The 25,526-nt window shown below is 40.6% G+C and overlaps 2 protein-coding genes across 2 annotated transcripts in view; one reads left to right on the top strand and one right to left on the bottom strand.

The window, feature by feature from the left end:
* TG (thyroglobulin) overlaps positions 1-25,526 on the bottom strand; it is a 164,741-nt gene that overhangs the window by 40,852 nt on the left and 98,363 nt on the right. The gene's annotated exons all lie outside the window — the stretch shown is intronic.
* On the top strand, positions 1,142-25,086 carry SLA (Src like adaptor). Its single transcript, XM_068396832.1, has 8 exons — positions 1,142-1,248; positions 6,399-6,492; positions 12,746-12,845; positions 16,221-16,307; positions 17,665-17,768; positions 19,326-19,457; positions 22,151-22,283; positions 23,256-25,086. The coding sequence occupies exons 2-8, from the start codon at positions 6,432-6,434 to the stop codon at positions 23,473-23,475; spliced, it is 837 nt and encodes a 278-aa protein (XP_068252933.1). The 5' UTR covers positions 1,142-1,248; positions 6,399-6,431; the 3' UTR covers positions 23,476-25,086.

Below are 25,526 nucleotides of genomic sequence, written 5' to 3'. Positions count from 1 at the left end.
ACTGGCTATAATGCTGTCATGGCTCTGTGTTGTAGACTGATTTGCTTACCAAGCTCCCTAATACTTTTCTGTCCCTTCAAGGTGAGGACTGCTAGCACAGCCCATTGAAGAGAAAGGATATTCTTCTGTAATTACCATAGCTCCAAATTTTGGCACAGCTTTGTGAATTTAATCACTGTCTCCTGGTTCCAATAATGCTTACACAACAGCTCCCACACTTGCAACTTTTAGTTTTCATCATCAAACAGACCGGCATTACAATGAACATCTACTCAGAGCTACTCCAGTGTGAAGTAGGAACTCTGCTTGGGTTTGTTGGGTTTTCTGGTGGTTGTTTTGTTTTGTTTTGGGGGGTTTTGCATTTTTTTTAATTTTATATTAATATACAAAATTAGGTATATGAGCTTTTCAGATCATGTCTTGATCATAAAAGCAAACGGCAAACCTTAATAAATCCCTTTGACTTCTATATTCACATGTGCAGTACTATATTCCTGAGGGACTTTAGTCAGGTTATTTAACAGGCTAGTATCTTATTTTCCCCACCTCAGACACTGAGATGAGAGAGGTCCTGGGGCTCCTGCTTCTGTACAACTGATGTGAAAATGTGCTTCATAGACAGGCTTTCACCCCATATTCTTTCATTGCTGATATTGAGCTTCAATTATTTGCAGACAGAGGTGTTTTGGAATGCAGAGTAAAGAATAGAGCAAACCTTGCATTCCCATCCAGGCTCAATAAGAATGGAAAAGAAAGTTTTGTGCCTCTTCCTGTCTGTCTGAAAAAACTAGCAAAACTACATAAAACAGAACAGTTGGGGCTGAACATTACTGGATAAACAAATTTGGAAGGAAAAAAAAAGGAAGAAGAGAAACCCTTTCTGTGTAAGTAATGTAAAACAGGTTATTTTGCTAATTTTTTATATCTCAAACCAGCCGTAATGCAATATGTTGAAAACCTCCCTGCTTTCCCCAGCCCATAGATAAAAAACGTCTTGAGCAGTGACTTGCAACAGGAACCTCATCTGTTGCAAACACTTTGAGCCTTCCTTATTTCTCAGAGAGGAAGTATGTGGCCTGTTTGGCAAATGCTGCTCTACATGACAGCGTGAACTTCACAACACACTCACTCGACCGGCTGCTCCTCGACTTGATCAGCTAAACCTTGCTGGCAGCATGAGAGCAGTATTATGACTACGGCTTTTTTGAGAAATACTGCAACCTGGAATATCATGCCTAGCATTTAAAGGTAATCTTTGCTCTGATACATTTTAGATTATCTGCATACGGGACCAAATGTTTCAATTTTATTTATATAAAAGGGAGTTCTATTTCATTAACAATGACAGTATTCAGACCATGGATTTCAAGTACCACCAAAGGTAGAAATAGAAAAGCCTGCCTTGATCCTTTTCCTAAGGAGTGGTACTAATGATAGAAGCGACAAGGAGTATTTACTGAAAGCTCACAGTAAGATAGATGCATAGGACCTTATGCTGAAGGAAACCGCAGCTCACTGTAACCCAAATATGAGAAATGTCACAGATTAGTAGGCTTTTTATTCAAAGCGTTAGAAGTTTGCATAATTTGGTATTTCTCTGTTGTTTCATAGTTGCATGTTTCTGTGAATTACCTTGATTACAGCATTACATTGTTCTTTCTAAGCGTAAAGGTACAAGGTGCCTAAAAGCTGAAAGGATGCTCATTTTGATTAATGTCATATTAAGGGAAATTCACCAAAAAATATACAGCTTCTGAAATCTAAGCTGCTCTTTTTCCCACATGAAAAATAATAGGATGCTGATGCTTTTATGTGCAAGCTAAATGAGATTCAGACGTTACCTGTGAACCTTATTGAGAATTAAGTTATAAGACCTTGGCAGTATAGATGTGAATATCAGGTAACAAAAATAAAATAGGGTATAGCATCTCAGGAATGATGAATGTCCTAATTTCACTAGTCTGCAGTATTCCTTGCAGAGGGGCTTTACTCAGGTGTTTATCTTGCCACTTTATTTCTCTTATTATTTTCATTTCTTTAATTTTACTAATTCTCGATCATTTCAAATATAACTTTGAAAAAGTTCTTACAAAGTGGCGGACTTTCCTATGCACTGTGCTATTTAACTGCTCCAGAAGTGCCTTTTCTCAGAGAACAGATTCTGCGGGAGGAAATTATTGCTACATGTGCTGTACACAGGAACGGAAGGTGTAAATTGTACCACAGCTTTTTGGGACCCACAATTTAGGTCAATGAGATTCCAGTCTTGACAGGTGAAGAGTTTGTATCTACCGAGAGCTCTGCCATTGATAAATAGGACACAAAGCAGGACTGGGGCTGTAGATGTTTCCTCACCTTCCTTTTGGCAGCAAAAATAAAGCAGTGAAGATCACTAAACCCCACTAGCTGTGTATTTGCAAACCGCCACGGTTGTGGCGACCAGCTTTCCGTAGACACCCTGTGCACAAGTGGAAAGGGGAGAGGAGGAAGGACCAAAGCTTGGAAGACTGCAAATGTGATCTGAATGGTTAAAATCAAATTTCCACACAAGCCTGCGAGCAGGGAAAGCCACCCTTACACCTGCAGGTAGTTTGGTTTGCAGCCCAGCAGCACAGTGGTTCCTCCAAGCCAACCAGCAGCTGTACTCCTCCACTCAGGGCTTTGGGTTGATAAGACAAGGTGAGCTTAGAGTCTATCACCTCTCCTTAATTCTTCCCAAATCACCCTCAGTGAATGATTTTCTTTGGATCTGGCATAATTATCTGCTTCTACGACAGAGGGATGCCACCTCTACTTGTATCCCAAAGTCTGTCACCAAGTTTAAGTGAGATGCAATGCCTGAAGCAGATTCACCATTTCAAAAGAATATCATCTATAAAACTGTTATTGTTCCACTCTTGGCTTAAATGATAAAAAATCAGCTCAGCCACAAGATGCTCTACTGTTTCGTATAAGTCTCTTTTTGCAGAGTATCTCAAAATTTAAGAAAACTACCATACAGTTTATCATACAGCGATACAATGGATTTGTATTGCACTGCGAATACTCAATGCAACCACAAGCTATTTAAGCCATTAAGTTCTATCATGCACTTGAGAGTCAAGTGCACTGTTGTTTTAGAGATACATAGCATACTAATTCATACACTGTTACTCTGGAAACAGTGATATGCCATTGCCAGCAAGCAAGTAAAAACGATCTTCTGCCCCCCCTGCCCCATTTCAAACAAAACTTCCAATTTCTTCCATTTCCATCCCATTTTCAAACATCTGAGAGTTGAGCCATACCTCAGGGCATTCACTTCACCACCTTTGACTGGACTACAGGCACCTTTACTCTGCTCAAATGCATAATGACAAGTGGCCTCAGTGGTAAAAGCTAGCCTGTTATCTGCAATTTTCCTTTTAATCACTTTGGATAAGTGAATCAACAGCAGTGGCCACAGCTTTCCATTTGCTTATTTTTATTGAACACTTCTGCCATGAGTCTAGAGGACATCTTGAGCTCTCTGCCCCTTTCAAGACTTTTTGCTGCCACCAATGATAATTAGTGACAGTAGAACTTAGCATGGAAAATGCAGTGAGACACAGCAAACTGTCACGCTACTGACATCAAAGTCCAAAACGCCATTGCTCTTCACTGTTACCGTAAGTACTTTATTACTTTGTAGTTTCCGTAAGTCAGATCCTTCCACCTCTAAAGCAGCACCACTGAGCTGCACGCTCTGTCCTTTTGACTTCGGAAGTCCTTTGAGAAGAATGATGATTTGTATGGCAGAAGTGAACCAGACCATGTTTGGATGTGCTCTGCAAAAATACGAAGTAGGCACATGCCTGTTCAATACTTAATCTGTCTGGCCTAGACAGCAAGTGGTTTAATTACAAACTGCATAGAAGCAAACCTTAAAAACCCTGTCAGGTATTTTTAAAATAATGTTTAGCGTATAGACCCCTAAATATCATCTAGAAAAATGAAGGAGCCTTGCTCAAATGTGCCATGCTTTTAAAAGTTTGTACATGTGAGGTAAAGTTTTCAGCAGTCTTTCCATTGTGTGCAAATGCTACGTATCACTTTCCAAATTGACTCAGGCACACGTAAAAATTGTATCTGCTGTATCTTAAGAGTAGGAAAAAAGCCCTTGAAAGCACTCTGTCACAAATCTAATTGCTTGTAGAATGACTTGCACTCCTGGCCCTCAAATACCAAGACCCAGAATAAAGGTGTACATAGAGGTAGGACTCCATTATTTTTATTTTTCATACATTTATGACACAAAATTCAAGTACTATTCTCATCTAAATAACACTCGCGTGTGTTAAAATTATAGATGGGCATAAGATATTTATGTTGCCATGCTTGGCACCAATCTGGAATTGCACAAGTTTTTGGTAACTACAGTTTACTTACTATACACTTAGCTGGATTTGAACTGCCCTTTTCAAGTACTGCAAAAATGCAGCTACTACAGCACAGAGCTCAGCAGAGGTTATCTGTCCAGGTATTTATCTCACTCCTCTGGCTGACTTTTTCAGCCCTGTTGAGCTCTCTATTGCCATGCCCTGGAAATTTTGCTGGCTAATTTGAAGATGAGCCAGGAACATCGATAATATCTGTAGCCAAAGTACTGGCTGCACTATTCCTGTGCATATACCTCTTATTCTTGATGGGATACAACTGAGAAAAATGTTGAAGAAATTAAAATTGGGTCTTGCAAAAAAAATATTCATAGTTAGTTTGAGAAATTATAGTCTTGCAAGTAGACAGTGCCTGCCAAAATGAATCCTGATTTCAGTTTTAGAAACTTAGGTGCATTTAAATGGAGAATGATTTTGTGTTTTCTATCAAGAGAGACCCTTTTATTCAAACATGAATACCCAAATAGTTTATTTAAATTTAAGGGTACTTTTTATTCAGCTTCTAGGCTTCTTATATCAGTCAATGAAACAGTTTTTTGTTCTTGTGAAAGCAGATTTCAGACACTTGTCAGAAAGACACTGGCACAGCTGCATCCTACAGCCGTGCCACAAGCTAGCTCCTGAGTGCAGACAGTGAAAGGCTAACGTACCATTTGGCTGGTGAAATAGAGACTTCTAGCAAAGAGCCTTTGGGAACAAGCACTAAGAAGCTTGAAAATCAGATGAGGCAGAGTCAAATTGCACGTTAGCATCTGTTTTAGCACTGATCTCCTTGCACTTGGTAAGAGATGAATTCTCTTTATTTTGAGCAGCATTTTATGCTGTAGGATGTCTTCCTAAACTTGCTCTAAGACAACAAAAATGTGCAGCATTAAGCAATATACTTCATTCTGAGAATCTTATTCCAAAAGACAATTAGTAATAAAGTCTCACTGATTTCAGCAGTACTGCTTCTCAGGTTAGACACCTCTTCAGCTAACACCGTCAGGCTCTAGCCCATTGTAAGTACAGAGCAGCATACCAAAGGCAGTAATCATCTTGGAAATATTTAAGCTAGAAAAGACTGAAAGATGTAGAATACCCACACGATGCTACTACAGCTCCTGTTATTTTCACAGGGCAACTGACAAAAATATATTTTTAAAAAATAATTACTATCAGCTAGTGGTGTTGAGTTATTTTGCTTTAATATATAATTTCAAACAGATATATCTTAGTCTCCTCTGCCTCTGAAAATATACCATAGCATGAGACACCTTCCACATCCAAAAGGTTTTTCTCTCTGTCCTCTGTTGGGGAAATTAGGATGGGTGCAGGAAAGCCACGAGAAGGAACTGTCCCTCTCACAATATTTGGTTCCACGGTTGTCTGACACTGTTTCCTGTATATCCACCAAGACTTTTTAAGACAAGTATCTTAAGAATTTGCAGCACCGGCTTTATGCAGAAGGAGTGTTTTGAGATCAAACAGAAAAAAAGAATAAAGAGGAAAAACAACATTGCCCACATTCGCTGAGAGCACAACTGCATCAGAAAAAAAACCTACCGAACAAAGTTCTTAGTGTTCAGCAATAAAGCAACATAATATACACGCAACACTGAAAGCCAGATACGTCAATCTATCTAATTTCTTTGTAGCTTCAGAACTCCAAACGCTGAAAAGAACATTTTGTATATGAAATGACTGTACGGGCATGGTTTTGCTGTGACTTCCTATTGTGCTGAGGTACTGGTAATGGAAACTTTTACTACATCGCATTCTTCTGAGCAACTTCCCTAGCTGTGGTTTTCTGCAATTCCCCTGATAAAAGCACCAAAGTGGTAAGAGTTTAGCAAGTATGTAAAACTCTCACATGAATTTGACACAAGAGTTCTCAAAAGCAAAACTGCATAAAACTGGAGACACCCAAACTAGGTCATTTCTCATCTGTTGGCACACCAGGTGTTATTCTGATGTTTAATTTCAACATCTCCTTTGATTTAGTTCTGAAGAACTTTGACGGAATTAGAGAGCGCAATGGGAAATACTGTGAAAACGCCGAGAGCCTCCGAAGAAACAAATGTGCCGAGCCAAACAGGTAAGCACCCATTAAATTTATTTCAAGAGAAAAAATGTTCAAAATATATGGTACATTCATCCATGTGTCTTCCTTCATCAGCCTTCAAAATATATGGTACATTCATCCATGTGTCTTCCTTCATCAGCCTGACGTAGTAAAGGCAGGCAAGTGTGTGACTGCGGTGGGAGAAGGAGGGCATCCTGTAGGCAGTGTTTATTTTTAGGTACGTTATAGCTCATTTTCCAAGAAGTACTTTAATTAAAAAAAAACAAATGTTAAAACTATTTTTTGCTGGTGCTTCTTGAAAGATGTTGCTTCCAATTCAGAAAGCACTGAAGCACTACTTCAGAAACCAGAAATACTATATTTTGACATACTTGCATATGATATTTTATACAAATTTGTTCTTGAAATTTGGTTTTGCTTCATTTAAGGTTAAAAACCTTAATGATGTTACACTTGCACTGAACCTGAAGTCCACTGTTAGACAGTTGCATTAAAAGTAGCATGCAGCCAACTTGTCACCAGGTTTATCAATAAAGGTTACACAGAAATACACATTTCACAGGCCAAGCTGCCAAAGGGGGATCCAATACATCTGCCCTATGCATCCAAACATGAAAAAATCAGGTTGCAAAGCCCCCCCCATAGGCTGGTAGAGGTCATGCATCTAAGGGGGAAAGCAGGAGGGACTCAGTGACCTGCTACTCCTGAACTGTGAGTAGGTGGAGAGTCAGTACAGCCTCAGCTCTCATGCTGCAATATGACAGACAGCTGGTACAAGAGCTGCAATAAATCACTCCCCAAGGGTGACGAAGAGAAAACAGTTTTGGGGTTTTGGTTTGGGATTTGTTTTTTATTTTTACAGGGGGAAGGCATTAATAAAAATTTTGGGGGTTTCCATGAAGATGGTCCAGTTGTGCTGCTAATGGTTATAAGGATAGGGAATCATCCTGGTTTCATTAGAGCTGGAAGGAGACCAAGCCTGCTTTTAGCATGGCCAAGAACTAGTTGATAGGGGCAGCCCTGTAGCCCTAGGTCCTAATAAAGCAGAGATCAATGGCTACTCAGAGGCCCATAACATGAACTGACAAATTATTTGGTTGTGCACAAGAGTGCCTTGTGTTGACCTTCCCAGCAACTGCTGTCACGAATACCGTGAGCACCAAAACAGAGACATGCACGTATTCAGAGCAGGACCTCGCTGATGAGCAGCGAGGTGAGGGGTCACTGCCATGGCTGTGAGCAAGTTTGTATTTTTCCTGCACATGCTAAAAGTCAGGATTTAGGAGGGCTAAAGGCAACTGCATCCCTTCCAGTGACGTAAACAGAACATACACCTAAAAGAAAACTCAGCAAAGACTGATAGCATAGCAACTGCAAGGTGAAATTACCCATTTAAGAATTCAGGGCTGACTACTTGCACCCTCCTACACATCTAGAAAGGTGCTTTGTCAGATCCTGCCCAACTTTCTGCTGCCACTTGGGGAGGGAACAAGTCTCCCATAGCTGCAATGGCATCTGCAAAGGCCATAGGGATGTCTCAGACACTCACACAGCTGAAATTGCACTGGATACCTATGTTTAAGTACCCAAAACCAGCTTTTTAGCCACAAAAATGATCAGAGGGATGGAACACCTCTCCTCTGAGGAAAGGCTGAGGGAGTTGAGGTTGTTCAGCCTGGAGAAGAGAAGGCTCTGGGGAGACCTTACTGTGGCCATTGAACACTTAAAGAGGGCTTATGAGAAAGATGGAGACAGACTTTTTAGTAGGGCCTGTTGTGATAGGATAAGGGGTAACGGTTTTAAACTAAAAGAGGGTAAATTCAGACTAGATATAAGGAATAATTTTTTTACAATGAGGGTGGTGAAACACTGGAACAGGTTGACCAGAGAGGTGGTAGATGCCCCATCCCTGGAAACATTCAAGGTCAGGTTGGATCGGGCTCTGAGAAACATGATCTAGTTGAAGATGTCCCTGCTCACTGAAGGGGATTGGACAAGATGACCTTTAAAGGTCCCTTCCAACCCAAACTACTCTATGATTCTATAATTTCACAGCTTGCATAGCTCTTTGGGTCTAACTCTTAGTCTGGATCAGACAAGTATCTTTCATAATGGCTTAGATGTTGCTATTTAAAGTTGTGAATACAAACATCAGTACTGTCATCCAAACCCAATGAAAAGAGACCTTTGAAAAGGAACTTGGTACTAAAAGCATATATTGGGGTTAATCCAATGACTTTGTATCTATTTGTCTTCCTGAGCAGATCAAACTCCAAATCACATCATCAAACACAGAAGGTTTCCCCCAGGCCAGGAATGGTCAACTTTGATTTAAGTGAGGCGGAGGATCCAATCCACAGACTTAAAACAGTCCAAATAGCAGGGTTTTACACTGGCTCATTTCAGTGAGACTGAATAAAATGAAGGACTGAAACAGAAGGGAAAGAAAGAAAGGAAAGAATATCCAACAAGAAGGGGGAAGAAAACAGAATTGGAGTCAGCAGACTTGATCTGCAGTGTGAATGTGTTCATCAGACCCCTATAAGCCCCTCGTACTGCTCGAGAGCTGCACTGAAAGCAAAGCCTTGTGCTTTCCTCACCTCCAGGGCATCAGTGTTCGTCCTGAAAAAGGGAACAGTGCATAGCCTGCATTCCCCCAGGAGGAATTTGGGCTCCAAATATGACTGCACTCCATCTGGAAGCACACTGTATGGGCATCCCTGGCATAACCTAGGTACTGATAAAAGAGTAGCTACAGCAGCAAGGGGTCATTGGGGGTTGTGAGCCCACCCCCTCCTCTTTCCTCCCTTGGGACCCTGAATCAAGGGTCAATCCTTACTGAGCTGCACCTGCATAACTCTCAGTTCCCAAGCTGGCTGGTTTAGATCTAATTTGGGTACACCAGTGTGACTCTGCAGACACACCTTACGGCTGCTGCAGACAGCCTCCCAGACACACACGAGTGCCCTCCTGCACCGTCTCTGGTATACACCATGCCATAAATCACAGTATTTCTGCTGGAAAGTAAAGCTGGGGCGATGCAGGGAGCTGAGCTGTGAGCAACTTGTTCCTGCTGCAGACAGGGACCACACTGGTGCATAGCACAGCGTTTTTTGAGGGCGATGAGCTGGGTCTGGATGCCCTGCCTATGCTCTCCTTCCTCTCTAATAGTGCTTCATAGACCATTCACAAAGAATAATTTGAAGCATGCAATATTCAGCCTCACACTTTGCACGACATCCAGGGATGCAGACGTCTAAAACTAGAATGTATTTCATATTCATTTCCTACTCCTAAAAAAAAAGGAAATCATTAACACCTGATTCAGTGGAAATGACTGTGCTTCGATCTTTCCACTCTAACTTTTGAGTTGTTCCATTTCAGATGTAACCTACACTTGCACTGCGGAGGAGAGGTTGTGTTAGAAAAACTCAGTGAAATCTTCTTTGGTTTACAACTTAAAAGTGTGGGGAGCTCATCAGATCAAATCTATTAGATCACCGTGAAATTTGGATGTGGAGAAACAGGGTAATTTGTTTAGTCCCTGTTTCAAGGCTTTTGTGTTTGAAAGGAGCTAGTATGGGTTTTGTGAAATGTAGAGTGCCGTGGGGTATTTTACATGAGCAAAAATCCCAGTGAAGTTTGATTTAAATGCCAATTAAAATGAGATTTTTTTTTTTTGTGGTGTGGGAGGGTTTAAAGGTTTTAGGAGTACAAAACCCCTTTACTTTCACTCTCATGTAAGTACCTGCAGTTTAAGAGGTAACATTGGCATGGATGTGGCAGCCAACACTGATTAATTCCTTCCTTTTCAGAAGTATAAATTTACGTGCAAAATTGAAACAAAAACGAATATAAAGACGAAAGTGTAAGCAAAGTAACGCAGATCTTGCTAGAGCAGAGGAAAAAGTCATGTACCCCACAGAGCATAACGAAATGCAAACCACCAGTACACAAGGAAGGAGAGCAGAAAAGTACTTGTTTTCCACCCTTTCAGTATGGAAACAAAACATTTATAAATAAACAACATAAGTTTAAGAAAAGCATTGCTAAAAGCATTGTCATTAAGCTAAAAATTGACATTCCACATAGAACTGCTGTCTAACAGTCTGCAATGAGAAATTAGGTGACGGCACTTTATCCTCACTCTGCAATTCTTACAATGTACCTTCTGGCATTTATTTCTTGCAGTCCTGTGTAAAGATTTTGCTTTGTTGAAAAAGACTCAGCACCAATACTTAGGTCTCGTTAAGCCTCAGGTAAGCAGTTTCATAGACAGAGAAGGTGTCTCTTAATTTTTATTGCAGAACAGGGAAGCAATCAAAGGCACGCTCAGCACAGAATTTCTTCAGTATAGTTGAACTAATTGTATAATAAGTTACAGTAGACTAATCACGGCAGTTGGCTGATTAATACAAAGGTACTGGACTAGTCCTGTTTAATTCAGTGACATCAACCAACTAAGAAAACCATGATAATACTAATACTAAACACACTGCCAAACTAATCAATGTCTGCTCCAGACTCTACATATATATGCATCCATAAGGATGACTACTAACTGTATCGTGCGGCGACTTCAATGGGTAAAGGCTGGCAAGAATAAAAATGATTACAGTCATTTTGAATATGAGGGTAAAATGACCCACTGCTTTGCATATATTAGTCTCTATATCATAACAGCAAACAGCTACTCAAAATCAACAGAGAAAACACTGTTTTTTATTTCCTTTAAACTACAGATGTGGAATATTTTCCTTAGCACTTACATTCTCATTATCACTGCTGAAGGATAACAAGTGTACAATCTCTCCTCTTGAAAACGTTTCTTTTCTGCAGGCTTGCATGTTTCCTTCAGCCTTTCGTCATTATCACTGTGAGTTATTTGTAAGGCCCTGGAATGCAGAGGCTTAAAACACAGAGCCAGTCTCAGCATTCATTTGGGATGCTGTTTCTAGGTTTCCCTAAAAAACTGTCTTCCTTAAAGACAAGTTGATGAGTTTCTATTTAAAGGCACAAATCTAACAAGACACAGAAGTGTGTTTGTCTCCCTGGGTAACTTCTTCCTCTCCTCTCCTGAATTCATTCCCATTTTTGCACATGTTGAGTTGCACAGAGTGGGCAAGTATGGAGACCAAACCACCTCTGCAATGTACTATTAGATGGTACTACTAAGGAATGGGGTGCTGATCGTGCTGGAGGCAGAGGGAAAGCTTTGTCTCCCCGTGTGCTGGTGGAAGGTACTGCAATGTGCAAAGGGAAGGGACCCAACTCCAGGAGAAACGCAGGCAGCGCATTGCACTCTCTCTCTTGCCAGGAGTTCTGCCAAAGAGCTCAAAACACCCAGCATGACACATTTCTGAACCTCCCATCAGTCAGTATTTCATGGGCACTGAAGATTCCCACTGGATGAGGAGCTCTTGAACGTTTGATAGTTCCAGCCTTCTGCAAAGTGCCCCCTCCATCCCTCAGGAACCCAGGAGACTCAGCACGTGTCCTACACAGTGCTGCAAGGCCCAGAGTAACCCCAGCTGATGTAAAAGGACTTCTTATCTCTTTGCTGACCTCAGTTCTGCAAATTGCAGTTGTACAATGATTTAATTATAAACACCCATGTTGCCTCTCTTCTTTAATTGAAGATAAGAGCATGATGTGCTACCTCTAGGATGGTTTCCATACAAGGTGGGAGAATAAAGGTCACTGGCTGTTCATCAAACTAATTTACAAAACTGTTGGGAAATGGGCAATAATAGCCATGCTTTCATTGCCTTTGATCCAAACTAATTTAATGCTTTCAAAAAGTATCAGTGGTGTTAAATGACGGAACATTCCAAATGATGGAAAAACATGCATCTTCCTTTCCTTAAACGCAGTGCAGCAGCTTGGCTCAGAATCGTAGCTGGAGGCATGTACAGACAATGGCATTAATCAATCTGGGTTACTTCCCAATACTGTAAATACTTACTAATTTTGCTAGTTTCAGACTGAATATGTCCTTTAAATATGGTAATTACTAGAAAAAAGTAGTCTAAAATTAGCTAGTTACAATTAACCAAATGCTTTTTTTAAATTCTAATATCTTCACATTCTTCTTATAAAGTTAAAGGCTCATCTTTAGCTCTTTGTGCTTACCAAGTGACATTTCAGAGTGAGATTTTTTTCCCATTGACCTATTAGGTAAAATATAACATACATAATGAAAAATCCACTTCTGCTTCAGAACTCTGTCTTGTTTGTAAGTGACATTTTCTTTCTTCTTTAACAGGTCAGGAGAGTGACTTCCTTGCTGTCCTCTATGACTATCCCTCAGCAGACATAAGCCAACCTATATTTCACATAGGGGAAAAACTACGTGTGCTATCTGAGTAAGTTAATCCTTTTTTAAAAAAAAAATAGGTTTTGTTACAATCGATGCAAAGCTCTGTTTTATGCACCTGGCCCAAACTGGATGCAGTTCAGTAAAATGAACTGAGTTCAGAATTTGCAAGGAAGGATACTTAGCCGTGGTGTAAATTTCCCTGTAGTTTAAGGGTTTGGGATTTCAGAATATTCTTTGATCCTTGGATTCATCTGACATGTTTTCGGAAGCTGGATTCAGACTCTATTCTAAAGCAGGACTTAAACCAGAATTCTGCTTTGAAAAATTATTTTGAGAAAGTATCTCCCCCATGTTGGTTGAAAATGGAGTAAGAGTAAAAATAGTTTGAATCACATAGAAAAAGAAAATTATTCTGAACTTCTCCAGGTCAAGTTTGTCTCTCATTTTCTCCCTCACCTTTTTAATCTAACAATTTCTCTATGATTACGTCTTAGAATTTCACCCTAGATTTAAGGCAACTCTAACAAAAATTAAATAAAAAATAGCTTTTTTTTTTAATCTTATTTTTTTGTAATTGATTCTGCATTTTCTTGGGCGGCGGGGGGGGAGGTCAAAGATTTCCCAGACAGTTCTACTCAAAAATTTACGTGCCTCAGAAAGAAGTAGGCTCAAGAGCACTAGTTCAGACTGACCTTAAGCACAGCGCAAATATTGCCACGCACAAGAGCAAGCACACTTCTTGAAAATGGAAGCTAGAAGCCCTGATATTCTTTTATGCACAACTTGTATCAGCACACAGTGACCTCCTAGGAGCTACTCAGCCCCACAGCCACTTTTTGCACTGCTTAAACAGAAATAAGAGATTTAATTTTTCAGCTGGTGGAACCGATGGATTCAAGGGGAGACCAGACACACTCATAGCAATCCTCTGAGGATTTCTAAATTCATAAAAAAGTTCTCTACCTGCGGAAGTCAGAGTGTCAAGTGGTTGGAGGACAGAAGTACTCAAGAGAAGTATCACAGACAACTGATAAATTCTCAGACTCTTCTCCAGGCCACAGTGACCTACAATGGCCTTTGTCAGTAACAAGCTACCGGGTTACGCGGACCTTTGGTCTGACCCGGAATGGCTGTAGTTATGTTCTGCTGACAAAGTGCTTTCCCTGCTTCCCCGAACCTAGAGGTCACAAGGCTCAGACAAGACCACTAGATGAATTTTCTGCTGATGGAGAGCTTCCCTAAATCAGAGGAATTCTTCTCTGGTAACTTCTAGCAGTTTAAATCTTGCAGCAGTTTGCGTAACATACACGACATGGTACAACAATTGCTTTAGCTTGGAAATTCCTGCTTAAAGCCTCACTCGCAGCCTTCATCAGCTATAAGCCCTCGTAACACCTCATAACTACATGTGCTTGTATCAATGGGAATTATATGTGTGGCATATCACATGCATACATGTGCTGCATAGTATAATCTACCGGATGAACAACTTCTAAAAGAACTAGGTTTCTGTAGCAGCAGTTTTTATCATGACCGCTGTGCAGTGATCAAGAGCTTCTCCTAATAGTAAATAAGAGCCAAAGCAAGCCTTGATGGGAACTTTCCTCTTCCTGTTTTGAATCAGCATGCTCACAGAAGACAAGACACTCTAATGCTCTATGCAAAGCACAGTGTCCTAATGAGGGGCCTGTTCTTCCCTGCTGGGCTATGTGCTGATGTTAATAGGAACTGTTTACATGCAGACTCTTCCTGCACGTAACCAGTAGGTATAATCTTTTTCTCAAGTCATCCAAAGAAGCAAAATGCAGTGGAAGAGAGCAGCAGCGTGGCAGGCACAATCAGAGCACGAGTGACGAGGAGTCACTATGAAGAAGCCAGCAAGAGCAGGCAGCAGTTCCGCTTCTGTAACGGCAGCTTTGCAGCCTTCTACCACAGCAATTATGTGTAGCAGCAACCAGCCCCACCAGTCCTGCCAGGAACATGACATATGGAATCCCCATGGAAAATACAACTCCTCACAGATATTTGTGTCTGCTCCGGGTTGGCAGGATTAGATAAGCACCACTGGCCCAGTTTCTCACTCTCCACGCTTCTCAGGCACCTTTCATTACCAGGTGAACAACTGCGTTTACTTGGCAGTAGTCAAACCAGATGTCCTCCAGCGATCCCCCCAATCTACATAATTTCTGTGGGTCCTGCCCCAGGAGACATGTGCTACTTTCGGACTTTTAATCATCACAGGGATTTTTCAGGGTTAGTAATATTATAGTTTGGAGAGAGGGGGATGCTGAGTCTCTCAGGTTTTTTGTTCTTGCAATTCTTGGTTCTGTCTGGGAGAGTTGCGGGGGAAAAAAACAAAATAACGTAAATGTCTTATAGATTATTTCATGTCAGCTGGAAACCCACGAACAAAACTTGTGAGGCCCTGAAATTTCCAGCTCTGAGCAGCAGACACTTCTCCTTTTCCCTCAGCATACACAGTCTGGACCGTGGTCCCCGCAGCTGTAACTCAGGAGGTTTAACTGAAGTCTTTTCAACTCAGCTGTTTTGACATACACTGAGAATCTGGTCTGCAGTCTGGGCATTATTTGTGAGCCTTTATATGAATATCCACAAAAAGAGCATTAAAACACAAGACACACTATTATTTCAATTCAAACTCTTAAAGAAAAAGGTGGAGAAAACCCATCAATCATCGTAACTCAGCATTGCCACAACCCCTTTCATTAAGCACTAAAGCTCCACAGCATCCTTGTGAAAATTCTTGTTACTCTGCCCTTCCCAAGGTATTCAAAAGCTAAAGCCAGCATTCAATATCACAGCAAGAACCTAAGATGCATCAGTGAGAGAAAAACACCTATGCCTAGTCACCAAGTTTCAGCTATGAGTTATTTTTTATTGGAGCCTGGTCAGCATCTCACTGAAGAAAAGAGAAAGAGCAAACCATGAACCAGGTTCTGTTAGACTGAAAACCTGTTCCCAGGCAGACAGGGTCCATTTGCTGAATATCTCTACCCTGATGTTATGGGAGTAACTACAGGGCTGTCCAGACACAGCAAGCTCAGCCATAAGCTGAATATCTTGGATACCAGTACAAGTCTAGCTGTGGGAAGGCAGAGCACAGCATGGCTTAACCGCTGAGTATTTACCCTTCTTCTTTTAACTGCAGAAAAACATTTTATTACTTACGTAATTTAAATGGAACAAATGTAGCTTGTTTCTGTGTCCAACTTCAATCCTAATTCAGGTTTAGAAATGGAACTACTCTAAATGAAACAAACTTGGCTCCCTTTCTGAATATGTAGACTCAGGAGCACAGACAGAAGGTTACAGGCTAATCTGTATATCTTAACTCATTTCTAAAATGAGGACAAGCTCTGAAAGCGTATTTGAAAATATCCCTTCTCTTGCTTTCACACAGTGAAGGAGGCTGGTGGAGAGTCCATTCCCTTACAACAGGTCGAGAAAACTATATTCCAGGGAAATACGTAGCAAAGGTTTACCACGGGTAAGTAAATGCATTTCCTATAGCCTTTCAACACTACATTTGTACATATACTACCCTGGTTAAAGTTATTCAGTGTCATAATCAAAACAATGCCAATAGTGACTAGACAGACAGAAATTTTATTTATTGACAGTCTAAAATAGTTCCTTTGAAATCTGAGAACAATCAAATCCACATCTAAGTTTAGAATATATAAAAAGGAAAATCCTAGTTTTAAATGCTGGAAAGGGTCAAAAAAACCTCATACATCATACAAGATATTTAAAATACTTCTGTTGAATGGACTGATCTCTAATTTTAAGACATGGATAAAGAGACCTTATTTAGAAAGAATTTTTAATATTTACAAAGAGTAACATTTAAGCTAGAGTTGCTCATGAAAAACAGACCAAAAAGAACAAATAGAAAGACTAATAAGTCATTCAGGAATGTAAACTCTCACACTAGAAGAGCTAAGGAAGATTCAGAGGTTTCTTGTTGCCCTAGACACCAGTCAGGAAAAAAACACTAAAACACACACTTAAAACTTTTCTGGCAAAGGTTTTAATACCTGTTTGATTTTAAGCATATGAACTGTGAACTTCACTGCGATTTATTCAAGTGCTTAAATTTTAATATGCTTTTATATCCTCCTGAAACAGAGATGCTTTCCCAAACACAGGGTAGAGATACGGTAACGGAAAGTTACTGTCTGAAGTTGCCCCAAGAGTATTTTGCTGATAGCAGACTGGATCAAACACAAGAACAACTTTATTTTAAAAGTGCCAGTAACTCCTACCCGAGCTGGGCAAGCTCACTTACATGGTTAGATGCTCGCTGTGGCAAAATACAGCAGTGCACCAAGTTATGAAGCAAATCAGTAGGACTAATTCCACTTTCCCTTATGTACAAAGCCAATTAACTTAAATGGCTGGACTGTTCCCTAGTATAAGCAGGATAATTGTGTTTTATTTTGGGTTTATTTAAGATACAATAAAATGCAACCTGGGGTTAACAAAAGTGGTTTAAATGAAAAAGAGGGTGTTAACTAATGCCACAGATATGCCATCAATACACCATGTGGATATGTCCCCAACTATTCAGATCAAGACAGTTTGAAAAGTTTTGTTTTCCCTGATAAGTCCAAACCTTATTCACTCTTCTCTCAGTCTCACAAAAGTTAATGGAACTCAAAGAGAGCAAGACTTCTCTATAAACTGGGGAAATATGCCTGGACATAGTTGAGAGAATTACTACAGAAAGCCACAGTTATTTTTGCAGTCACTTTTCCTGGCTAATGCTGCTCTTTCAGGGCCACATGCTGAGCTCGGTTTCACTGGTGCCCAAATTTCAGAATTTGTTTTTTCCTGCTTCACAGCTGGTTATTTGAAGGGCTGGGAAGAGAAAAAGCAGAAGAACTTCTACAGCTTCCCAACACCAAGGTCGGCTCCTTCATGATCAGAGAGAGTGAAACTAGGAAAGGTGAGAAAATCCGATTTTTTTTCCCCCTTGATCTCAGACATTAACGGTATTACAACTCTTTAATTCACTCCCTGTCCTGCTTCATATGGATCAGTCCAAAACCAGAAAATGTACATACTAGGAAGGCAAAGGCACCCCGTGCAGCAAGCCAGTCTTCACCAGGCACCTGCGTTATGAGCAGTGCTGGAAACAGGCTTAGCGATGGCCATGGAAAGTTCCACAGGCACCAGCACAAACAGTTATTTGAACACTATTATTTACTTTGGTTGCATGAAAAGCTTATGAGGCAGTGGGACTTTTCAAATGAAGGAAAAGTCACAGCTTTGCCTTGGTTCACAAAAGATTGCCTGGAGAAGCTGTAAAATACACACAAAGCAGCGGGGGTGGCTGATAAGCACATTTCCCATATAAACAAGTGGTTCTTCTATTTATTTTAAAAAATGACATCTTCAATTTTATTTTCTTTTGTAGCGATTCTGTTGCTACATGGGAACTGTACTGGTCACACTTTATACTTTTATTCTCTTTAATGGGACTACAGCTCCCATTGTACAACACAGTATCTTCCCTTTTTCTGAAGCACCAGAAAACATCCTAAGATCATAACACTACAGTTACAAGGGAACAACAAATCATCTACTCTAACCTCTTGCATACCACATGCCAATTAGTTTTCTAATACCTATACTATATTCAAAGAAATTTAGGATCAACATTCAGTCCTTGCCAACTAAATCACAGAATCATAGAATTGGTTTGGTTGGAAAAGACCATCAGGTCCAACCATTAACCTAACACTACCAAGTCCATCACTAAACCAGGTCCCTAAGCACCACAGCTACTCATCTTTTAAGTACTTCCAGGGATGCTGACTCCACCACTTCCATGGGCAGCCTGTTCCAATGCTTGATAACCCTTTTGGTGAAGAAATTTTTCCTGATATCCAATCTAAACCTTCCCTGGCACAACTTGAGGCCATTTCCTCTCGTCCTATCACTTGCTGCTTGGGAGAGGAGACCAACAACTACCTCACTACAGCCTCCTTTCAGGTAGTTGTAGTGGGCGATAAGGTGCTGCACAATAGTTTCAAATAAAGAAACAGGAAAACCCAAGCTGTCATCTCCTGCCAGGACTGCATTATCAGGTATCAGCTACTGCACTAGTGGGATCTGATTAAATCACCATACCAGCAGAGGAGCATGGTTCCCATCTTCAGAGGAAGGCAAACAACTTCTGTAAAAGCCTAATTCCTTTACACCATTTCAAAAAATCCCATACCAGCAAAAATAAAGGAAAAACACACCAGAAATTTAAATCCAATCAAAATCTCAGGCCCTGATCTTGGGCCCTTTACTCCCTTTGTTATACTTAAGTATATATATAAAGTATACTATATAAGTAGAAATTAGGATGGCCAGTCAGGGTTTTTTTTTTCAGATCTTTCTGGGACCTTTTGGATCATGGCACCACATCTTACAGATACTCTTGTTGTGGTCACTGCTATCCATCCAGAATTAGGGCCTTACTTTGGTGTAATTAGTTCTCCTCTTTCTCCAGGGTTATATTCCTTGTCGGTACGGCACAGGCAAGTGAAACATTACAGGATCTTCCGCCTTCCAAATAACTGGTATTACATCTCTCCACGGCAAACCTTTCAGTGTCTTGAAGACCTTGTGAATCACTACTCAGGTAAAAAGAATTACAGAATAAACATTTTTTCCACTGGCAACTGTAAAACCACATATCAAAGGTCTAGAAAAAGAAGTTTTGCCTATGTCTGAGACTTGCAACTACTGTCATAGAACAAATAATGGAATTGGTTTATATCTTGTATTTTTGATCCTAAATACAAATATGTTACCCCTAACAGTACAACTGAAATCAATCCAAGAACTTCACTAAATAAAGACAGGCTCTGCCCGTATTGGCATATGATACTGTATGGCCATGTCAATAGAGCTGTCCCTAACACTATTTTGGTCCAGACTAGTGTCTTGTACTTCCCTAGACAACTTTCAAATACAGTTTGGAGGTTAGCACAGGCCAGGGATGTCCAGCACCTCTCAGAGCACAGCAAACATCAAAGTTTAGGTGTACAAAAGTGTTAAGCTGTACGGATACAAGTCACGTATAAGTTGGGGACAGACCTGTTGGAGAGCAGCGTAGGGGAAAGGGACCTGGGGGTCCTAGTGGACAGCAGGATGACCATGAGCCAGCAATGTGCCCTTGTGGCCAAGAAGGCCAATGGCATCCTGGGGTGGATTAGAAGGGGTGTGGTTAGTAGGTAGAGAGAGGTTCTCCTCCTCCTCTACTCTGCCCTGGTGAGGCCACATCTGTAATATTGTGTCCAGTTCTGGGCCCCTCAGTTCAAGAGGGATAGGGAACTGCTAGAGAGAGTCCAGCGCAGAGCCACGAAGATGATTAAGGAAGTGGAACATCTCCCTTATGAGGAGAGGCTGAGGGAGCTGGGTCTCTTTAGCTTGGAGAAGAAGAGACTGAGGGGGGACCTCATTAATGTTTATAAATATGTAAAGGGCAAGTGTCATGAGGATGGAGCCAGGCTCTTCTCAGTGACATCCCTTGACAGGACAAGGGGCAATGGGTGCAAGCTGGAACACAGGAGGTTCCACATAAATATGAGGAAAAACTTCTTTACAGTGAGGGTAATTGAACACTGGAACAGGCTGCCCAGAGAGGTTGTGGAGTCTCCTTCGCTGGAGACATTCAAAACCCACCTGGATGCGTTCCTGTATGACATAATCTAGGTAATCCTGCTCCAGCAGGGGGGTTGGACTAGGTGATCTTTCGAGGTCCCTTCCAATCCCTAACATTCTGTGATTCTGTGATGTTTCTGGGTCCCAGGGCCAGAGTTCAACTCCTGGCTCACTTTGTTTACCAGCATGGACATGTTTGCCATTTATTTCTTTACCATATAGACAGACAGATAGCATCAGGACATGCAAGACCAGGTTCTGCAATCCCATTTCCCTTAGGAACCACTACATCACACAACCTTATCTGCAGCAGAAAATTCTCAGAAATGTTGTTAGTTTCTTCCCTGTTACTTGAGAAGAGTATGGCTGGATTTTATCAGCAGAAGTTATCTCAAGGGGCTCAAGCTGTTAGCTCAAATCTAGATTCAGCTGTCATTTTTACTAATATCAGTCCAGTGGATGACACCTGTTTTAATGATAGTTTCCAGTTTAGTTTCCAGATAGTTTTTATGGCAATTTAACCTGTGTCAGAGAGATAACTTGACAAACAACACAATTAAGTGGCTGTAGTTGCCATGCACTAAAATTAGAAGATTTTAAAATGAGGAAGGAAAATTGCAATAAGTTAATTGCATAAAAGTTACAAGAGAACAATATGTCCTGTGCTTTAATAAGTAATGGGTACTCTGTAATTTTAAAAGTGTAAAGCTACCATATCTGTGTATTTCACATGTAAATGAAAAAGTGTGTTGGCCAAAGAGTACTCTGATAAACAGGGGAGAAAAGCCAAATTCACCTTCAAAACTTGTGGACGAAACTTTAAAGTCCAATGATATAAACAGAGGAGTGAGAATTTGAACAGGATAATTTTTTTTTTTTTTTTTTACATTTTAGTTAGCTGACACTTTTCTACATTTAGAAAGAAGCAAACAATGGAAGCCTAAAATTTGAGAAGGAGGGAACCCAAAACTTATAAGAATTAATATTTTTACTTGACTTACAGAAGTAAGAGCAGACATAGTGAGATTTAACTCTCCTCCTTCCCCCACCACAAGATGATGCAAAATCTCACCCTGAAATAAGGCTCAGAGGTGTAAAACACTAGCGTTCAGCAACGATATTCTCTACTTGGGCAGAAGAACATACACAATGTTTCTGGTGGAGCAAGGAGAAAAGGATGGAGAGAAGAAACATAGATGAAAGTAATATGTGAACCTTGATTCATTCCATAGCCACGTTCCATAGCAGAATAGGTGCACATACAATCCAACCTGAGTGGTTGCATCTTGCATCTATTTTGCACTCTGTTTGCAAGGCTGAGACGGTAGGAGGCAAAAGCAGAACTCACTGAGGACTCAGGAAACCTGGGTTTAAGTCTCTGCTCTGTCACAAACTTCCTTCTAGAACTTGGGCAAGTCATTTTATCTTTCTGTGTCTCAGTTCCTCACTTGTACTGTGGGAAATATACTCCATGATAAATTAAAAGACAAAGGTATGAGGAAAGGAAAAAGTTAAGCCTGTGTTACAGTGTCTCTGATGAGAACACAATTTATTGACTACTACTACAAGAGTCCAAAACTGTTTATTTGAGCTTGCACCAGGGAAGGAAAACAGTGAAGACTACACTGAACAAAGATTAACTTTCTGTGTATTCCTTTTCCTATTCAGAAGTTGCTGATGGTCTCTGCTGTGTCCTTACAACACCTTGTCTTACCCAGTGCACTAACAACAACAGTGTAATGAATCAAGTTCCTCCCGTGGTGATGCGGAATAAAAACTTCAGCTGGAGAAACATTCACAGGTACCACATGCAACGCAGGCTGCCAGAAACAACAAGGGTTTTTTTCCCAGCCTTGTATATACTTTCACTTACAACACAGAAGAAACAGCCATTTCACTCTCCTGAGACCAGTTTTAAAGATTAGACAATCTTCAAAGCTGCTGACAGCAGGTTAACCCATGAAAACCGGGTGTCCAGCTCTCTAACTGATAAGCTTGGTCTAACTTTGAAACAAAGTATAGTTAACATTCAAACATTTCTCCTGTCCAGCTAAAAGTGGGGCCACATATGCAGTCCCTCTGGGACTCATGAGTCCTCTCTACGAAGAGGGCAGGAGTAAGAGCCAGGCCATAAAGCCTAGTCAGATCCGCTACCAATGGCACACTAAGGCGCAATGGCTTACAGACGAGCCCCAGTAGTCACAAATGGCTCCCCCTTGTTCACATAGTGGCCACCGATGAAGCAGCACAAGTGCAATGAACACACTATCCCAGCATAAATCTTTCCTGCTGCGTCTCTCTCAGTACACAGCCCAACTCAAGGTTCATGAGATTTCTAATATCATGTCTGCAACTAGAGAAAGTAGGTCAGGTTTCAGAATCTGGTGAAACAAACACCTTCAGAAACAAAAGCACCTCTTATTTTTGAAGTGTAAATTTCCCTCCACTACCCTTCCTTCCAAAGCATATTCATTTGCTTACAAATGCAAGAAAATTTTGTGCAGTATCGAGGTAATTTTTCCTACAGATTAAGAAGAAAGAGAGAAAGTATATAGGTGTTATTTCCTTTTCAGATGCCGAGAAATATTTCAATAGTACTGTTGTACTAATTGTTTTGGAAAATCACTAAGTGACAGAAATGTTTGGTGATTTATGAGCCAGGAAATTTTTTATACAACAAAATTAACATCATTTGGTTTAACAACTGTTAATATTATACTAATAGGCTCAGTTCAAGTAGGTGAAATGATAACAGAATTTTGTTCTTTTAAAGGCTGGAGGTGACTGAAGATACTGAAAGCACCCTGGCAGCAATAGATGATTCTTGTCTCAGCTATGGCCTGAGGGAAAGTATTGCTTCCTACCTCTCCTTAACAGCAGATGACAACGCTTCTTTTGCAAGTGCCAGAAAGAAGAAAGCCCAATCTCTTATATACACAGGGAGCAAACGTAAGAGTACCCTTCACTTGCCATCTACATACTATGAAGACTAAATGTAAGACCACCGGGGGAAAAAAAAACAACTGAGGAGTTAGAAGAGAAACCCAGAGCACCCTGTGGTCCTGCAGTCCTTCAAGAGCTGAGAGATACAAACATATCAGCTGATGATCAAACACTGGCAATGCTTCTGCGTTTCCTCTTCTGAGTGTTAACTAGAGACCTTCTTAAGGGTGCTATCTCAGCTACAGCATGTGCTGGGAACATCCCCAGTGCACCTGAAATTAGAACCTGCTCACAAGCAGGATAAACTGAGACAGACTTTAAGTCAAGAGCCAAGTCAGGCAGATGACTCTTCAGCAAGTGTGATGCCCACCATTGTACAAAGGTGATTGCATAGGGAAGGACTAACTACAACTCAAGAACTTAATCTGGTGTTCTCCACAAGGCTGAAAACCATCTTTGCAGAACCTACCTACATTGAGAAAAGGAGCCTTTTCCTTCTCCATATAAAGTCATTCATTGTCATTGACAATGGGTCAGAAAGTCGTCAATAACCCCAAGAAAGTATCTAACATCTGGCATCCTAGAAACACCTAATTATGTTGACTCCATACTTCTGTCATTTTTACTTTTTAGGGGAAAAAAAATAAAATCATTGACTTTCCAAATGGCATTTAATTCAACTGCTGGTAATGGCCTGGAGTGTCACAAAGAAGTCACAAAATTAAGAACAGGCTTAACTCACTCAGGAAAGCAGTTCCTGCTTAGCCCTGAGCTGGGAGTACAGGCATATCCAAAAGCATAACTCAGCTGCTCATAGTCTAGCAGGTATACAACAGGGAACAAAGGGGTTTTGAAGTGAAAAGTAAAATGTGGTAATATCATGCCTAACTGCAAAAGTAGACTTGCAAAGGTATGCGTAGAGCATCAGATTTTAACCTCATCTCCTGATGGTACCCCCATATTTATATGTAATATTTATATTAATAGCAGCTTCTTTTAATAATTAAACTAAGAGAGCAAATCAGCAACAGTCGATGTTAAAGAATTTTCTGAATTTCTTCTCTGAAGAGGGTTATGTCAAATAGTGATGACACATTTCATCAAATTGCGTAAAGATTTGTAACTGGGTTATCTGAAATTTCATGGATTAGAGAATTTTTCTGTATATATGTATCCTTTGCTAAGTTATAAAGGAGCAGATAGCATGGTCCTTTGAACCTGACTTGTGATTGCTTTCTAATTCAAGTAGGCACATCTCGGGGTGTAAAATGCTGCAGTCTATGTTCTCAAGTCCAATTTTTTCAATCTAATATTCTGTCATACCTTTTTGCACAGATTTGAGTAATGAAGGTTTGGAGAGATAGGGAATTGGGTTTATATATATTTTTTTTTTCATCTGTAAATACCTCTTAGCACAAATCTGTGTGCTCTTTAGATCTTGTAACAGATCATTTGCACTAGCAAGAGAGATTCAGAGATCAAAACAGTTCACAGCCTATTTACACAAATTTCAGAACTTAAAGGGTGAATGTAATTTGGCTGGTAAACATTGAACACCACAAAGCAAAATGAACTCAGGAACTCTAGGCGTTTGTATAATCTCTTTACTGTTACTGATCATTAACATGTTACGGTGACTGCATTTTATCCAGTGAAATGTATATGGGGAGCATTACAGATTTCTAAGTCATGACTTGTATTTATTCATTAAAATAATATCCAGTAGTTGCTTTGTATTGCTTTTAGAAAATGGAAAACCTAGTGTGTAACTAGTACAAACACCCAGTCTTGCAATGACACTCCCAGAAGCTATCTTCGATGGAACACGACAAAAGAATCCAAGAGCCCATGTAACAGGGCAGCACTTGGAATATGCTCTGTAGGAAGGGGAAAAGATATGCTCTGATGACGAAAGGTTCGCACAGTCACAAACTGATTCAGGTTGGAAGGGACCTCTGGAGGTCATACGGTCCAACCCCCTGCTGAAGCAGGGCCACCTAGAGATGGTTGCCCAGGACCATGTCCAGATGGCTTTTGAACATCTCCAAGGAGGGAGACCCCACAACTTCCCTGGGCAACCTGTGCCAGTGCTCAGTCACCT

The sequence above is a fragment of the Nyctibius grandis genome, chromosome 3 (assembly GCF_013368605.1).
Source record: "Nyctibius grandis isolate bNycGra1 chromosome 3, bNycGra1.pri, whole genome shotgun sequence".
Taxonomy (NCBI): Eukaryota; Metazoa; Chordata; class Aves; order Nyctibiiformes; family Nyctibiidae; genus Nyctibius; species Nyctibius grandis.
This window is presented reverse-complemented; position numbering and strand designations above follow the sequence as displayed.

What these genes read in the sequence shown, in the direction of transcription:
- SLA (XM_068396832.1), top strand. Translation starts at nt 6,432, where the DNA reads ATGGGAAATACTGTGAAAACGCCGAGAGCCTCCGAAGAAACAAATGTG. An exon ending in GTAGCAAAGGTTTACCACGG is followed by an intron (nt 16,308 to 17,664) that starts GTAAGTAAATGC and finishes CCTGCTTCACAG; the next exon opens with CTGGTTATTTGAAGGGCTGG. An exon ending in CCTTGTGAATCACTACTCAG is followed by an intron (nt 19,458 to 22,150) that starts GTAAAAAGAATT and finishes TTTCCTATTCAG; the next exon opens with AAGTTGCTGATGGTCTCTGC.